Source organism: Setaria italica, chromosome II (genome assembly GCF_000263155.2).
Source record: "Setaria italica strain Yugu1 chromosome II, Setaria_italica_v2.0, whole genome shotgun sequence".
Lineage (NCBI taxonomy): Eukaryota > Viridiplantae > Streptophyta > Magnoliopsida > Poales > Poaceae > Setaria > Setaria italica.
Window position 1 is genome coordinate 10,990,163 of NC_028451.1, and position 16,855 is coordinate 11,007,017.

At 46.9% G+C, this 16,855-nt stretch overlaps 2 protein-coding genes across 2 annotated transcripts; one reads left to right on the plus strand and one right to left on the minus strand.

Annotated features, from left to right (window-relative positions):
• On the minus strand, positions 1-1,762 carry LOC101752638 (probable inorganic phosphate transporter 1-7). The gene has a single exon (XM_004955978.2). It carries the CDS (start codon positions 1,743-1,745, stop codon positions 120-122), a length of 1,626 nt encoding a protein of 541 aa, XP_004956035.1. The 5' UTR covers positions 1,746-1,762; the 3' UTR covers positions 1-119.
• Positions 1,763-5,057: 3,295 nt separating this feature from the next.
• LOC101753046 (adenylate kinase isoenzyme 6 homolog) lies at positions 5,058-7,808 on the plus strand. Its single transcript, XM_004955979.2, has 3 exons — positions 5,058-5,304; positions 7,126-7,271; positions 7,359-7,808. Exons 1-3 carry the CDS (start codon positions 5,095-5,097, stop codon positions 7,540-7,542), a joined length of 540 nt encoding a protein of 179 aa, XP_004956036.1. The 5' UTR covers positions 5,058-5,094; the 3' UTR covers positions 7,543-7,808.
• The last annotated feature ends 9,047 nt before the right edge of the window (positions 7,809-16,855 follow it).

A 16,855-nucleotide genomic window follows, 5' to 3' on the forward strand; every position in this document is an offset into this window, starting at 1 on the left:
TTTTGTTATTTTTGACCGATGTTTATATATAAGACTGACATATTTAAATATAAATAATGCGCACAAAATCAATTGCCCCTCAGCCATGAGCACCGGTACCCTTGCCACCAAACGAACATCTACAGCGGTAGAATCTGGGAGTCGCCCACGTCCACGTCTGCGTCATCTTTGTCCATGGACTCGCTGCCGTCACCGGACACCTCCTCCAGCGACCTCCCCTTCGGCTCCGGCAGGAAGCAGGTGAAGAGTATCCCCAGCACGTTGGACGCGCCGAGCACGAACAAGGAGGTGCGGGCGCCAATGCCCAACGGGTACCCCGTCTCGGCCGCCTCGCTGCCGTCCGCCATCTGCGCGGCGTACATGAACCCGAACGTCGCGAAGATGGCACCGACCTTCCCCGCCGCCGCCGACATCCCGTGGCACGTCGCGCGCAGGTGTGCCGGGAAGATCTCCGCCGGCACGATGAAGGTGGTGCTGTTGGGCCCGAAGTTGGCGAAGAAGAAGGTGACGGCGTACATGACCACCAGCCATGTCCGCCGCCCGGGGCTCGCCGTCAGGCCGTCGTAGAGGGCGGCGATGGCGAGCATGAACGACATCATCATGGCGAAGCCGAGGAACTGGATGGCCTTCCGGCCGACGACGTCGACGAAGGCGACGGCGAACCAGTAGCCCGGCAGCGTGCCGCAGAGCGCGATGATGGCGTGCGCGCGGCCGATGCGGTAGGCCTCCTCCAGCGCGCTCATGGTGCGCGCCTTAGGCACCCACTTTGCGTCACTGAAGATCTTCTCCTGGAGGATGTTCTGGGAGTAGACGACGACGTCGAGCACGAACCAGCACGCGGCGGCGCCGAGGAGGTGGAGGCCGTGGCGGAGCGCGAAGCGGCGGGACAGGACGCCGTAGTCGTCCCTGCCCCTGGTGAAGCCCTCCATCTCGCCCGGCTCGCCGGCGGTGATGTCCACCTCGAGCACCCTGGACATGTCGCGCGCGGCCTTGCCGGCGTCGCGGGCGACCAGCGCCGTGTAGCGTGCCGTCTCGGGCATCAGCATCCGCCAGTGGTAGGTGAGGCACGCCGGGATGGCGCCGGCCATGAGGACGATCCTCCACGCGTAGTCGGCCTGCGGCGGGGTGGACGCCGCGGGGTCCTCCTCGTAGGCCGGAGCGCCGGTTCGCGCCTGGAACGTGGCGGAGACGGCGAGCGTGACGATGCAGCCGGCGAGAACGCCGAAGCCCTCCATGGCGAAGACGGCGGCGACGAAGGTGCCCCTAGTCCGCTTGCTGGCATACTCGGCCATGATGGTTGCGGAGAGCGGGTAGTCTCCGCCGATGCCGACGCCGAGCCAGAAGCGGAAGAAGCAGAGCGTGGCCATGACGCCGCCGGCGGTGCGGCCGAAGGAGAGGCCCGAGAGGAAGGAGCCCATGGCCATGAGCATGACAGTCTTGCCGTAGAAGCGCTTGCGGCCGACCCTGTCGCCGAGCCAGCCGAAGAAGAGCTGGCCCACGACCATGCCGCAGAAGGTGGCGCCGCTGATCGCCGCCTCCAGCCGCGGCGGGAGCCGCCCGGGCTCGCCGCGGCCCGGGACGTGGTAGTAGATGCGGCCCAGGAGCCTGGTGACCAGCGTGATGCAGAAGAGGTCGTAGGCGTCGGCGAAGAAGCCCGTGCCGGCGATGACCACCGCGCGGACGTGGTAACGCTGCGTCTCCGCCACGTCCAGCGCGTGCAGCACCTGCAGCTTCTCCCGCGCCATCGTCGCCGCCACCTCCTCGATCGTAAGCTAGCCTACACGAGGGAGGGATCAACCCGAGCTCTCGCGACGGCTTATATAAGCAGGCGTGCATTTGGCGCGACGAAGGGGACAACGACAAGATACGAGAGCGCGTGGTAGCTGTCTGGCCGTCTCTGTGGCATTGTGACATGGCCGTGTAGCTAGAAGACACAGGCGCCGACGCCAACATGGCGCAGAAGCAACAAGGGGCAGGTGTCAAAGGGGTCGGTTACGCGGATGGAGACTCCAATGCGCGGGACTGGATCCTACATGCGCAACGCGAAGAAGATGCATGCGATGCTGTTCGCTAATCGAATATGCTGAGAAACGGTGGTGAATAAACCTTTTTGGAGTTCTGTTGGAGGCCTTTATCGGGTAGTATTTGTAACAAAGATGCACGCTAGAACTTTGTGCACAATGTACACATGCTGTTTGTAGATTTATGTTTACAAACCTTAGAAGGGGATCATTTTCAGTTTCCAGGGAAGTAGGCAACTGAGCCGGCCACCTATCCTCAGCTGAAAAACTAACTCAATGGATGCCCCTGACTATTGGAAAATGCTGCAGCTGTTGCAAATTCCACAAGAACAAAAAGGCACTGCATATAAGCCAGCACAATGTGCATTATGCAACGTGTCTTCTTACCCAATGTAAACCTCCAAATTATGTTGCCACTTGCATTGCTTATGTTGCTAGCTTAGGGTTCTAATTATCAAAGAAATGGACTGATTATATTGGAGCATGGGAGAGGCTGCAAGTGGTGGCAGTTAACTCGGACCACTGGCAGCTGCATCCTGCAGGAGGCCTGTAACCGCTGGGGAAAATGACTGAAGGAGCAGTTAGCCGGACAGCCACGAGATGATGACTCATGCTGTTGGGCTATGTTGTAACATGACGATTCCATCTTCCTGGCAGATGACACATTGCTGAACCACGTACGGTATATACAAGCACCCAGAAATCAATCCATGAAACGAGCAGGTGTTTGGTTGGTTGTACTACAAGCCACAAATACATGGTGTTCTAGACAAGGTTTGATCAAACTTTCACTAGAAATGGTTTCGAGATATTTAGTTTGATCAAAGCTGTTTTTACATTGCTATGAATGTTGCATAGGGTGATTAGTTGATAGCTTGCTTTGCATGATGATTCACCTTGTGCTTTATACTAGGTGTTTGAATAAGTTAGTACAATAAAATATATTAAGTTGTTCTTTTATACTAGGTGTTCAAATAAGTTAGTACAATAAAATATATTAAGTTAGAACAACTCCAGCGATAGGTTCTACTTCGGGTCCCTATTTTGTTGAGTAGGAGCTCCCCCTACTTTTTCCATCCATGTTTTTTAACACCAACTCTAGAAACAGCCCCTACAACTAATCCCTACTTTTATTCTTATGGCTGGGACCCATTATAGATGGCCAAACAGGCGGCCTAGCCCGACCTAGCACGGGCACAGTTTGGCCTGACCCAATTAGGCCCGGCTTGCTTAGGCCCGCATAGTAATCGTGCCGTGCCAGCCCGCGTGCTGAAGGAGGGGCCCAGGCACGGCCCACAACCTTCTTAGGCAGATCGTGCCAGCCCACTGGCCCGGGGGGCCTTAGTGGGCTGGCTGTGCTCGTGCTGCCCCGCATCACTGCTCCGTGCGCCGTACAATACCCCCTGTCACCGGTTGCCGTCTACACGCTCTCCCTCGACCTCGCTTCCCGCCCATCGACGCCTCAACCCTGAAGCTCCTCCTCACCGCGCTGGTGCCAGCCGAATCGCGCGCGGCCTGGCAGGGGAAGCGACGGAGCCGCGGAGGGCGCGGCCGCACGGGGAGGGCCGAGACGCAGCAGGAGCCGGCCAGCCAGGAGGGCCAGGAGGCAGTGGGAGCCGGGAGGGTCGGGAGGCGGCGGCGAAGGGGCGCGGCCGTGCGGGAGCTGGGAGGAGGCGAAGGGTCGGGAGGAGGCGGGGGAGGCGAAGGCGAAGGGTCGGGAGGAGGTGGAGGGTCGAGACTCGGTAGGAGGCGGCTGGAACTTGGTAGAAGAGGAGCGTGCCGTTGGAACAGGCCGTTTAGGCCGGAGAGTTCATATGGGCCGGCCTCTTAGCCGGGCCAAAACAGGCTGTGCCGGGGCAGCCCACGGGTTGAGGCAGTGGCCCAGGGCGGCCTGTGGTGTAGGCCGGGCCAGCCCGGCCTGTAAGGCCGCTGTGCTGGGCCGTGCCTGGACTGGGCCAAAATGTTATGCCGCGGGTCAAATGGACAACTATAGGACCCATCTGTAAATGTCTAATATTTTTTTTTCTCATACGACAAGCGGGACCCACTCTCCTCTCCCTCCCACCTTTATCTCTTCTTTCTCCCACATGCCAAACTCGATCCCCTGCATCGCTTGCTCCCATCCCACCAGCTACCACTACTCCGCCGCATCCCAGGACCGACCTCTGCCCACCCGCCCGGCGTCGTCGATCGAAGCGGGGGCCGGCCAGTGGACAGCAGGCGAGGAGGGCGACGGGGATCCCACAGGCGAGGAGGGCGATGGCTCGGACGGCGAATCCGCCCGCGCGGGGGAGGAAGCTCCAGGCGGCGCATGGATTGCACTCCCGCCGGCACCGGGGAGGAATCGAGGGGGCGGCACGTCTGGAATCGATAGCGGGGCGGAGGTGCGTGGCTGCGCGACCCGAATCGAGTGACGGGGCGGAGGAGCAGGGCCTGTGCGGCTGGAATCGATAGACGGGGCGGAGGAGCAGGCCCCCCGCTGCCGGAATCAACCGGCGGCGCGGAGGAGCATGGCCCGCGTGGCCGGATCGTGCGGGAGCGAAGAGGCCGGCGAGTGGGACGCAGTGGAGCGAGGGCGACGCGATGAGTCTGTGCGGCGACGCGACGAGTCTCTGCGGCGGAGAGGAGCGGGGCAAGGTCCGGTGAGTGGTTTCCTCCTTAGCGTGGGCGGATGGGAACGGCCAACCACCGAGTAGGGGCCTCCCTACTCACCCGTGGGAGATGGGGTTGAGGAGAGAAAAATAGGGGCCTCCCTAAAGTAGGGATCCGAGTAGGGCCTGCAGTGCGATTTTTTTGCTCTCAGTTCCTACAGCTTGAGTAGAGACTTTGGGGCTAAACCCTAGACTTTGCTGGAGTTGCTCTTGGTAGACGACCAACCAAAAATGGAAAAAGAGTGGAATAATCCGGCCCAGCAAGAATAACACACCGGCCCGCAAAGGCATCCTACTGCCACAAGCCCAGCCCACAACCGTGGTGCTCCTCCCTCCCTACCTCTCTGTCTGGCAGGGGGCCCGTATAAAAGCGTTCGCATCAGTTTTAGAGAGAGAAAGAAACCTAAAACCCTGCTCTCCCGATGGCGGTGGCGAACGGCGGCGCCTCCCGGCGCTCGCGGCCGAACGTGTTGGTGACGGGGACTCCGGGCACGGGGAAGACGACGACGTGCTCCCTCCTCTCTGAAGCTGCGGGTCTCCGCCACGTCAACATCGGCGACCTCGTCCGCGAGAAGAGCCTCCACGACGGCTGGGACGACGACCTCGAGTGCCACGTCATCAACGAGGACCTGGTAAGCCTCCACCTCCGCCGCTAATCCCCCATTCTCCCAGTCCTGGCTCCTGTGTTCATCGAATCGTGTAATCTGTACCGTAATTTCGTCATTTCCCGCGTAGATTAAATTAAAAATAGAGCGGAAATATCTGATTTCTTATGCGTGGATCCTGAAAATTGGTGGTTATTCTGGGGTTGATTTGCGCTGTGCCTTGTATTGTTTTTATCCCTTCCGTGTTAAGCTTTTAAGATGCAATAATTTTGTATATGTGTTTTGTAATAATGTCGTCTGCCCAACAACAGGGCAAGTTTCCAGGCTAGCATTACTGCTTTAGCTAGGCGCCATTTGAGAAACAGGGCCTCGCCCATGGTTAGCTGGTCATTCTGAAATCTGGATCACCTGTCAGAACAGGTAGATTCGAGACATTTTGTATGCTCCTGCAACAAACAAAATCCCATGTTAAATTGATTGATGCATACACTGGATAAATAGGTCTGAAGTCTCATATCTCATTTGTCTCAGAGGTTTGCCAAGGTGGTAATTTTTCCTACAACAATGAAATTGATTCACATATTTTAGGCTTGTTTATAACAATGAGTGTATCATGTTCACTTGGCATCTTAGCTGCCAGCCAGGCAAGGACACAGCAGCAACAAGCCAGGGCAATGGTAGAAGTCATCAAGTTCGGATTAGTTAGTCTCTGTTATCTTCTCTTGGTCAGGTCTTAATTGATAAGTTATTTTCTTAATTCCGAATGAATTTACAGCAGAGTATCCTGTTTGCCGATGATGATTGTTGTAGACCTGGGATGTCTGTCTATGGCTCAACTGATGTTGGCATTCAAGAAGACACATTCCACTAGTGCAACATCCACATGGAACTATTGCATTCTTTGTGTGGATGGTGCTCTTCTACTAGACTAAATTTTTCTTGAAACTAACATGGTTTTGTTTTGTGGACCTACATCCTAGCTCTACAACAACGATCACCTGGAACTGAGTCTATATGTGTAAGTTCCTTGTATAATACCATCTGTAGGTAGTTGTAATCTAAGGCTAGTCATGCTACTACCTTTTGTACAGGGTTAACTCATGATCTTAGAGCATGTAAGTTATCCTGTTTGTTATTGATGATTGTTGTAGACCTGGGATTTCTGTCTATGGCTTGACTGATACTGGTATTCAGGAAGAAGGCACGATCCACTAGTGCAACATTCCTCATGGAATCACTCCATTCTTACTGTGGATGGTGCTCTTCTGGATTAGTTTTTTTCTTCCTTGAGGCTAGCATGAGTCTACTTCGTGGACATACATCCTAGCTCCAGAACAGCATCTGAGCAAGGATCTTCTTTCCCAACACTGGCATTAGTTGATCCATGTACATTTATTTTATGTTCTCTTGACGATTCCCTCTTAAGGTGGTTCTAATATATACAACTGTAACAAATGTTGTTATAAATTGCACACAGGTTATTGGTAACTCTTGTGTTGCAGTTGTGACATGTATTGCCATATTGTATTTATGGTTGGTTGATCTTATAAAGATGGAGATGCTTTTATGTGCAACATTCTTATTATGGGCGTAACTAACAAGTGACTGGCCAGTTGTTAGTGTGATGTAGCGACTGCCTCCCCTGTTCAACATCATCCATTTTGGGGCTTACTTTGCTACATATTTGTCATGCTGTTTATTTACATGCTGGTGAACATGGCGTCTGTGGTGCCTGCGGGACTCCATGTTCCCATTTGGGATTTACTGAAGTTCACTTAGAGCACTGTCAGTGTTCCTTATTTCTGCTGTTGGATAGGCTTTTAATGGTTGCTATATTCTTGGTTGCAGGTCTGCGACGAGCTTGAGGACATGATGGAAGAAGGTGGTATACTGGTAGATTACCATGGATGCGATTTCTTTCCGGAGCGTTGGTTTGACCTAGTAGTTGTGCTCCAGACTGACAACTCAATTCTGCATGATCGCTTGACCAGCAGGTAATTCAAGTGAAATTTCTACGGAACCACTCATTCAGAACAACTGACATGCCACGGTCATTATGTCTGACAGAATCTTATTCGCAGAGGTTATACGGGTTCCAAGCTCTCAAACAACATAGAGTGCGAGATCTTCCAAGTGCTCCTGGAGGAAGCGAGGGAGAGCTACAAAGAGGACATTGTGACGCCCTTGCGAAGCGACAATGTGGAGGATATTAGTAGGAATGTGGGTACATTGACAGACTGGGTAAACAACTGGAGACCATCCTGATGAGTTAGTTGACATGTTAAACCTATGTGGTGCCCTTGGGGTAGTGCTGCCTCCGAAAAGAAATGTTATTGACTTCGAGCATATCCTCTGTGTATTGACTTGTATTGTTTTAACAACCGGAGACCATCCTGATGAGCTAGTTGACCTGTTAAACCTATATGGTCTGCTAGGGGAAGTGCTGCCTCCGAAAAGAAATGTTGTTCACTTGAATTATATGCTTTATGTTGATTTGTATATTGTTTTATAACAAGATGTTTTTCTTCTAATGCATGCATGTATTGGATTGTTTTTTTTGAAAAATATGTCTTAGATTGTAAAAATACAATTTTGAATGTGTTAGTACTTTGGATGTTTCGTAGAGATCCTTCATGCCAGTTCGATTATTTCCTTCTGAGGGCCAAAATGGAAATTGAGGTTTGCTGCTGAACCAACGGAACATCTTACACAATTCTTAATGCCTGTTTTCAGACCCACCTCGGGTACACTAAGTTGTTAGTATAACGGCTGGGTTGTTTGTTGAATGGCAATCATAACTTGTATATTGATACATGAACGGTCTTACAGTTCTAAAACTTAGTTTTTACTAGGCTCATGCTCATGCGTTGCTACGGGCGAAATAAATTTCTCTTATATAAAAGAAAATGGTAAAAAAATGCTTGTCAACCACACCAAAATATGTGTGTAGCCATGTTTCTGTTCATACAGATTTAGCTTGCATATTCATACATTCACAATCAATATAAATTTGTCGTGCGCATAGAAATTCAAATATCATTCCAATACACATAGCCCAACTGCCACGTTATATTTCAATATTTCAAAAGAAATGTCATGTGAACAAGACACACACTAATAAATCCACTTAAATGGTGAACAATGGTGGTAAATGGCACTTGAAAAGAGATTAACACATACATAATTGAAAGGATCTTGTGATGCCTAGAAAGGGGTGAATAGTCTCACTTCAAAAATTTTCTAAAAAACTTCGTAGCGGTATTAGATATGTCGGAACTGCCAACGTTGTGCCGGAACTTCCGATGGATCGAAACTTCCGGTACAGCGTTGGAACTTCCGACAGAGGAAAGTGAGCCGAACGAAATTCAAAATCAAAATTGAATCTACCAGTTCTGCTTGAATCAAAAGGTTATAAATGAAGTGTAGAGACTAATGCAGGTGATAGATATGCTAGGAACCACACAAACTTGTAGATCGGCTTAAATCAAGCTTCTAGGTCAATATGAACTCGAAGAACACAACACAAGAGGTAAGGATTTGTTTACCAAAGTTCACTTCCATAAAGAAAGCTACGTCTCCAGAGCAGCTCACAAAGAGTTGGGTCATCACTAACCCTTTACCTCCCTCAATCAACCACAAAGGAGGATTGAGTCACTTACTATGAATCCACGAAAGATGGGTGATATAAACGTTCCCAGGCGCACCACACAAAGAGGGCGCTCAAACGGGTGACGCCTAGCCGTCTAGAAGCAATCTTCAAGAGTAACAAATGTGAATCGAAGGCCGAAGATGCTTGGAGTGCTCTTGAGATGAACTTGTTGAACCTCACACTCAAATCCTCAAGACTCACACCTTCAACCTTGCTCTCACCCAATCTCTAGCTCAAACTCTCAAGGATTTAGCTCAAAAGGGAGTAGGGGAGTAGTATTCAATGCTTGGGGGCTGTTTTAGCTCGAGTTGTTCAGCAGCAATGAATGAGGGGCCTGAGGGGGTATTTATACCCGAGCCCCAAAAATAAATTGTTACAGTACATTTATTTGCTTGTCGGAACTTCCGACATAGGGTCAGAACTTTCGACGAAGTTAAATTAAAGCAGCTGAGAGCTTCTCCTCGGAAGTTTCAAGAAACTTCTAGTGGCCTTTATCGGAACTTCCAACACTGCCAGATAAAAATGGCTGAGCATCCCCGGTTGGAAGTTTCTAAATACTTCTGGTCGGTGTCGGAACTTCCGACACTCACAGAAAATGTGAGAAAACAAGTGTGCAAGTGAGTGAGTTGTGTCTCTCAATGGGTGGTTAGCATCTCAATTGAGCACTTTAGCATCTTCAAGTTATCCATCCGCATCTCCCTTAATAGTACGACATTCCTATACCCAAATTCAAAATTAGAAATTATAGAAAAGTCTTCTTTTGAGCTCAACACCGTTCTTTCTTTGAAATTTAGGGGTTCTTGAGATTCCTTTCATAACCTTTGCACTTCTTTAGAATTAAAACCTATTAATCACTTGATAAAATTATTAATCTCGTAACCATGTATGTCATCAACACCAAAACCCACTTAGGGTACCAAATGCACTTCCAATCTCCACCTTTTTGGTGATTGATGACAATACAATTTGGGCTCACATGAGATATATAAACATTTTGAATCCAACTATATAGGTGAGCTCCCCCTTAACATGTGCATAGAAAAAAAAATGGCCTCAAATGCCATTTGCACATATTAAGTGAGCTCCCCTTATATCCTTGCATTCGTGGGGTGCAAAGGTGTGACATGTATATCAACGTGATGCATATGACAAGATATAATCACTAACATGCTTGATTTTTTCTTCATCAAGAAATTCTTTCTTGTACTCATGAAGATATTCGGGGTCTTGTACTCATGAAGCATGGTTTTTGCGGCTTCAATCAATATTCGATTCTTTCTCTACACAATGCCATTTTGTTGAGGTGTGTATGGAGCGGAGAATTCATGCTTGATTTCTTCTTCATCAAGAAATTCTTCAACATTGGTGTTGTGAAATTTCGGGCCATTGTCACTCCTTATTTTCTTGATCTTCAACTCATATTCATTTTGAGCTCTTCTTGTGAATTTCTTGACTATTCCTTGAGCTTCACTTTTATCTTGCAAAAAGAATACCCAAGTGAAACAGGAAAAATCATCAACAATAATAAGATCGTATTTATTACCGCCAATGCTAACGTAAGCAATGGGTCCAAATAAATCCATGTGTAGAAGCTTTAATGGTCTTGATGTGGTCATGATGTTCTTAGTGGGGTGTGGAGCACCAACTTGCTTTCTGGCTTGACATGCACTACATACCATATCTTTCTCAAAGATAATATTTATTAGTCCTAGGATGTGATCGCCTTTTTGACATTTGGCCAAGTTCCTCATCCCAACATAGGCTAGTCGGCGATGCCAAAGCCAACCCAAGTTAGTTTTTGCCACTAAACAAATCTTGGACTTAACTCTATCCATTGTGAAATCAACTACATAGAGCTTGCCCTTCAAACGACCCGTAAAAGCAATCGAGGAATCCTCCCTTTTAAAGACGGTCACACCCACATTAGTAAAGAGATAATTGTAGTCCTTCTTGCAAAGTTGTGAGATGGACAACAAATTGTATCCTAAAGATTCAACTAAATAAACATTTGAGAGAGAGTTGTCATTTGAGATAGCAATGTTACCCATTCCGATTATATCCCCTTTGCTATTATCACCATAGACAATGCTTTCTTTGGGTGTGTCAAAATACTCTAGGGATGAAAACATATCCTTCTCCCCGATCATATGATTTGAACATCCAGTATCAAGCAACCATGCGGTGCCACTGGAGGAGTAGGCCTACAAAACAAGTTAAGCTTAGAATTTAGGTACCCAAAAAGATTTAGGTCCTTGTTGGTTAGATGGATATATCTTTGGAACCCACACACTTCTAAAGATGGCCTTTTTCGTGTAGGCACCAATATATTTGACCACTATTTTACCATTGTGGTCCATTGTAACCATATAATCGGTGGTGTAGCTTGATGAGGCCTCATGTTCAACCACCTTGTCCTTTGACTTGGTCATAGATATCTCCATGACATTTACCTTGGTAGTTGCATTGGCCGTTGACTTGACTTGAGTTGTGTTGGTCTTTACTATGCCATGTGCCATGTCCATCAAGTCACCAAGGTTTGCACCTTTGTTGAACTTGAGGACTTCCTTACCATTCACCACCTTCCATTCATTTACCTTGCTCCTCTTGTAGTGTCCAAGCCCGTCCATGTATCTAGGATGCCTCCCATCCTTATACTTGATCTTAGGCTCGGGCTTGGCTTTACCTTCATATCCTTGTGTCACTAGCATGTTCAACCTCTTGATTTGAACATCCCTTGCTTTGATTGAATCTTCTAGCATAGCAATGTTAGCAACACAAGCATTTACATCAATTTTATAGCATCTTGAGCAACCTTCACTAGTGGAAGCATTGGAGTCAAGATTTGCCTTGAAATTGGCTTTGGAGCTTTCCCAAAGCACTATAGTTAACTTCAAGGTCTTTGAATTTAACTGTTAAGCATGAGAAGTTTTCTTGAAGTTCACTATGAGTAGTCTTTAGAGAAGTTAAAGATTCATTTGCCAAAGTGAGCTCCTTCAACATCCTCTCATGTGAATCATTAGCTAGAGATAAGTCAATAGCCAATTTTTCACCCTTAGCCTTTTGCTCAGCAAGAGCCTTCTCTAAGGCAAGGTTTCTCTCCTTTTCAAGGATGAGCAAGTCCTCCTGCCTATTGAGAGACTCCTTCTTTTTCTCCAGTTTCTTCGAAAGCTTTTTAATTTCTTTATAGCGTTTGTTTCCAAATTCTTTTATTATGTTGTCATTAAGCTTTTCTTCCTCATCATCCAACTCATTTTGCATATTGCTAGATATAAAGGAGGAGATGGATGAGGATGATGTGGTATCTGGTACCTTGGTTCCCTTTGCCATGAGGCAAAAAGGAGTGTCATCTTGATTGTCGGAGGTGTTGTTAAAGAATCTAGTTGATGTAGTAGGCTTGCATATGGCTAGTATTTCCATACACTCCTTGTTGGACCCTTCATCACTAGAATCCCATTTTTGACCAACATGAGTTTAACCTTGATATTTCTTACTGTAGTCCTTGTTTTTCTCCTTTAATCTCTTCTCCTCCATTTCCTTCTTTTTCTTATAAGGACAATCGGCAATGAAGTAACCAACTTCCTTGCACTCATAGCATCTTTTTTGTGATGTCTTCTTTCTATCATCACCATTCTTCTTGAAAGCCTTCTTCAAGAATTTCTTACAGTTTCTAATGGCAAATGCAGTCTCTTCATTGGTGCTTCCTTCTTCACTTGAGTCTTCCTTCTTTGACTTTAGAGCTTTGGGACTTGACTCAATCATGGCACTAGAGCTAACATTGAGAGACACACTTTTTTTCATCCTCACGCTAAGAGACTTGGCCACATCTCTCTCAACCAATTCTTGATGTAATATTTCACTGAGAAGTTGATTGGGAGTCTTTGCCTTGAAACTTGGATATCTTCTGATCATGGTGGCAAGAGTAGGGTTCCTTGGAGTGAAATCTCTAAGCATCTTCTTGGTGACCTTGTGATCATCCCAATCCGTGCTTCCAAGAGATCTAATGTCTGGTACAAGGAGCATTAGTCTATCAAACATTTGCCTCACGATTTCTTCCTCAAACATGATGAAATACTCTAGCTCTCCGTGAATGAAGTTCATCTTTCCTTCTTTAACTTGATCGGTCCCCTAATATGCCTCTTTAAGTGTGTCCCAAATTACCTTGGCAATTTCAACGGAACGAACTTTGTTGAATTCTTGAGCACGTAGAGAGCCAGTGATGACTCTTACGGCTTGAGTATTGCGGAAGTAGTCTTGAGCTTGCTCGGCCATTGGTATGCCATTTTTGGGCGAAGTCACACCTACAACCACAACTTCCCAAATAGAAGGGTGAAGCTTGTAGAGATGCATTTTCATATCATATGCTCACTTGGGATAATCCGTCCCATCAAAGTAAGGAGGTTTTCCTAAGTGGACGGATTGAAATTGAGAAGAATGATATTGAGACGATGCATGTGGGTAGTTAGGAGGAACTTGATGATATTCGAAGAAGGGATGCTGGTCATTTTCTTCCTTAATTCTCTTCTTCATCAACTTATTTGCTTTCTTCTCAATCTTAACTTTCATCCTTTCTTTCATTCTTTTCTTGGCCTCCAAGTCCTCACCCTCAAGTTCATCGTTTGAGCTTGAATCGTCACTCGAGGTAGCCACATGAATGGACTGTGGCTGACTCCTTGGAATTTGACTAAAGGGGTTGATGTGGCCTCCTCCAAAGCTTGGAGTAGCACCAACAATGACAGCGGCTTGAGCGGTGGCTTCTTCAGCAGTGGCAAGTCCATCCCCACTATGAGAAATCTTCAATACCTTAGCGGTTAAGCCTTAATCAAGAGATTAGCTCTGATACCAATTGAAAGGATATTGTGATGCCTAGAGGGGGTGAATAGTCTCACTTCAAAAATTTTCTAAAAAACTTCGCAGCGATATTAGATATTTTCGGAACTTCCGACCCTGTGCCAGAACTTCTGATGGATCGGAACCTCCGGTACAGGGTCGGAACTTTTGATAGAGGAAAGTGAGCTGAATGATAAATCAAAACTAAATATGTCAATTATGCTTGAATCAAAAGGTTATAAAAGAAGTATAGAGACTACTGCAGGTGATAGATATGCTAGGAACCACACAAACTTGTAGATCGGCTTGAATCAAGCTTCTAGATCAATATGAACTCGAAGAACACAATAAGCACAAGAGACAAGGATTTGTTTACCGAACTTTACTTCCACAAAGAAAGCTACATATCCGTTGAGCAGCTCACAAAGAGCTGGGTCCTCACTAACCCTTTACCTCCCTCAATCAACCACAAAGGACAATTGAGTCACTTACTATGAATCCATGAAAGATGGGTGATACAAACGTTCCCGGATGCACCACACAAAGAGGGCGCTCAAACGGGTGACGCCTAGCCGTCTAGAAGCAATCTTCAAGAGTAACAAATGCGAATCGAAGGTCGAAGATGCTTGGGGTGCTCTTGAGATGAACTTGTTGAACCTCACACTCAAATCCTCAAGACTCACACCTTCAACCTTGCTCTAAACCAATCTCTAGCTCAAACTCTCAAGGATTTAGCTCAAAAGGGAGAGGGGAGTAGTATTCAATGCTTGGGGGCTATTTTAGCTCGAGTTGTTCAGCAGCAATGAATAGGGGGGCTGAGGGGTATTTATACCCGAGCCCCCAAAACTAGCCGTTACAGTATATTTATGTGCTTGTCAGAACTTCCGATATAGGGTCGGAACTTTCGACGAAGTTAAATTAAAACAACTGAGAGCTTCTCCTCAGAAGTTCCTAGAAACTTCCGATGACCTTTATCGGAACTTCCGATATAGTGTCGGAACATCTGACACTGCCAGATAAAAATGGCTGAGCATCCCCGGTCAAAAGTTTCTTAATACTTTCGGCCGGTGTCGGAACTTCCGACCCCCTATCGGAACTTCCGACACTCACAGAAAATCTGAGAAAACAAGTGTACAAGTGAGTAAGTTGTATCTCTCAATGGGTGGTTAGCATCTCAATTGAGCACTTTAGCATCTTCAAGCTATCCATCCGCATCCCTCTTAATAGTACGGCGTTTCTATACCCAAATTCAAAATTAGAAATTATAGAAAAGTCTTCTTTTCAGCTCAACACCGTTCTTTCTTTGAAATTCGGGGTTTCTTGAGATTATTTTCATAACCTTTACACTTCTTTAGAATTAAAACCTGTTAATCACTTGATAAAATTATTAGTTCCCTAACCATGCATGTCATCAACACCAAAACTCACTTAGGGGACCAAATACACTTTCAATAATAAGATTTGTCATAGACACCTCTAATTGTACCCTCTGAAACAGTTGAGGAAAGGCAATCCTCTCACTCATATCGAAGCTGAGCCAACTACATTTGGGCAGTCAACGTGTAGGAACCAATGATTGCAGTGGCAGGATGATGCTGCTGCTGATGCAGAGGTTGCCATCAAGAGAGACTCATGGGCATCAATTGGGATGGGAAAGCTTCCTTGCTGTTGTTGCTAGTGTGCAGCTTTTTCTTGCATGTCCTGCCATCTCCTATCTTTCCTCTCACTCTCTTCTATTATCTCTTCTATTACTACCAGCAATTGAATTAGTGTAGTGCAGCAGCAGACTGGAGCTCAATAGTCCGTTCTAACGGAAGAAGCTTTCCACCAATGTCACCTTTCTTGCCCCTTAGCATGAGAGAAGCCAACCCATCTAACAGAAGGTAAAAAGAAAAAGAAACCAATCAACTTATGTGCAGAAGAAAACAATGAATAATATGGGATTGTGCCTATTTTTTCTTATGTAAGATCTAAAACAATTGGAATACTCTATAGCATTCTTGAAAAAAAACTGAATGACATCAGTGATCTCTTTAATGAACAGACCTTCAAATCTTTTTTAAGCATAATATCAATTCTTGAACTGAGGCCTTCTTACAAAATTTATGATGAGACCGCAAATGCGTGTTTGATGGCATCACTTGTTTCTTTATAATTTAGACATTTTAACATTGTACACCTTCACACTTGACAACATTTTAATTCTAGCGATCATGTGACATATATCATATCAACAATGATGTTTTGCAGATACTGTTAGAAATTTAGGCATTTTACGGTATATATTAATTCTGAATATTATTAAGTACATCATGATTATTGTGAGTGACTCAGAGCATGTGCGAGTGTTCATGTTTAACACAATTTTAATCATGAACAGAAAGAAACAAAAGAACCAGAAAAGGTTCAGAGTGTACCTAGGGACAGGACCATTGCTGGGGGCAATAGGTGTGCCGTTCCCAGAACTGAAACTATCAAACATTGTGCCTGAAACTTCGGTTCGGACTATTCGATGTAGTCGATCAGAGTTGGTGCAGTGACGTTTTGGTGCAGCGCAGTCCCTCGAACGTCCTCCGCGAAGTAGTAGGACGTAGTCGTTCGCAGCGAGCAGTCACGCAGAAGATGCGCTCCCCAAAAACTTGATCACCTGCCTACTCGTGCAAGTGTCGTAGCAAGAGGAAGTTTCAGAGGCCTATTCTCACAAGCTCTGTGCGCGTAGAGGCTTGCGATGGAGATGCGAAAGTAGCAGCGGGCAGCAGCAGAAAGGGAAGAGAGAGAGTGGTTTTCTCATGCGTGTTAACCAGAGTACGAGCATCATTTTATAGACACAAGAGGAAGGAGATTCAACGAACTTGGACACTGTTACATGTGATTGATAGCCATTAACCAACCATCAGTTACCAGTAACCTCTAGCCGTTACTAGTCACCATCAGTTACCAGTAACCCCTAACCGTTACTAGTCATTAGTGTCAGCCTTTTAAACCACGTCAGTTACTAGTCACTAAACACAACGTCAGTTACTAGTCATCAACTCATGATTAAAAACTGCAAAAGCAGACCAACCCCAGCCCACACATCACGTCGCTGCGCCGCGGCACGGC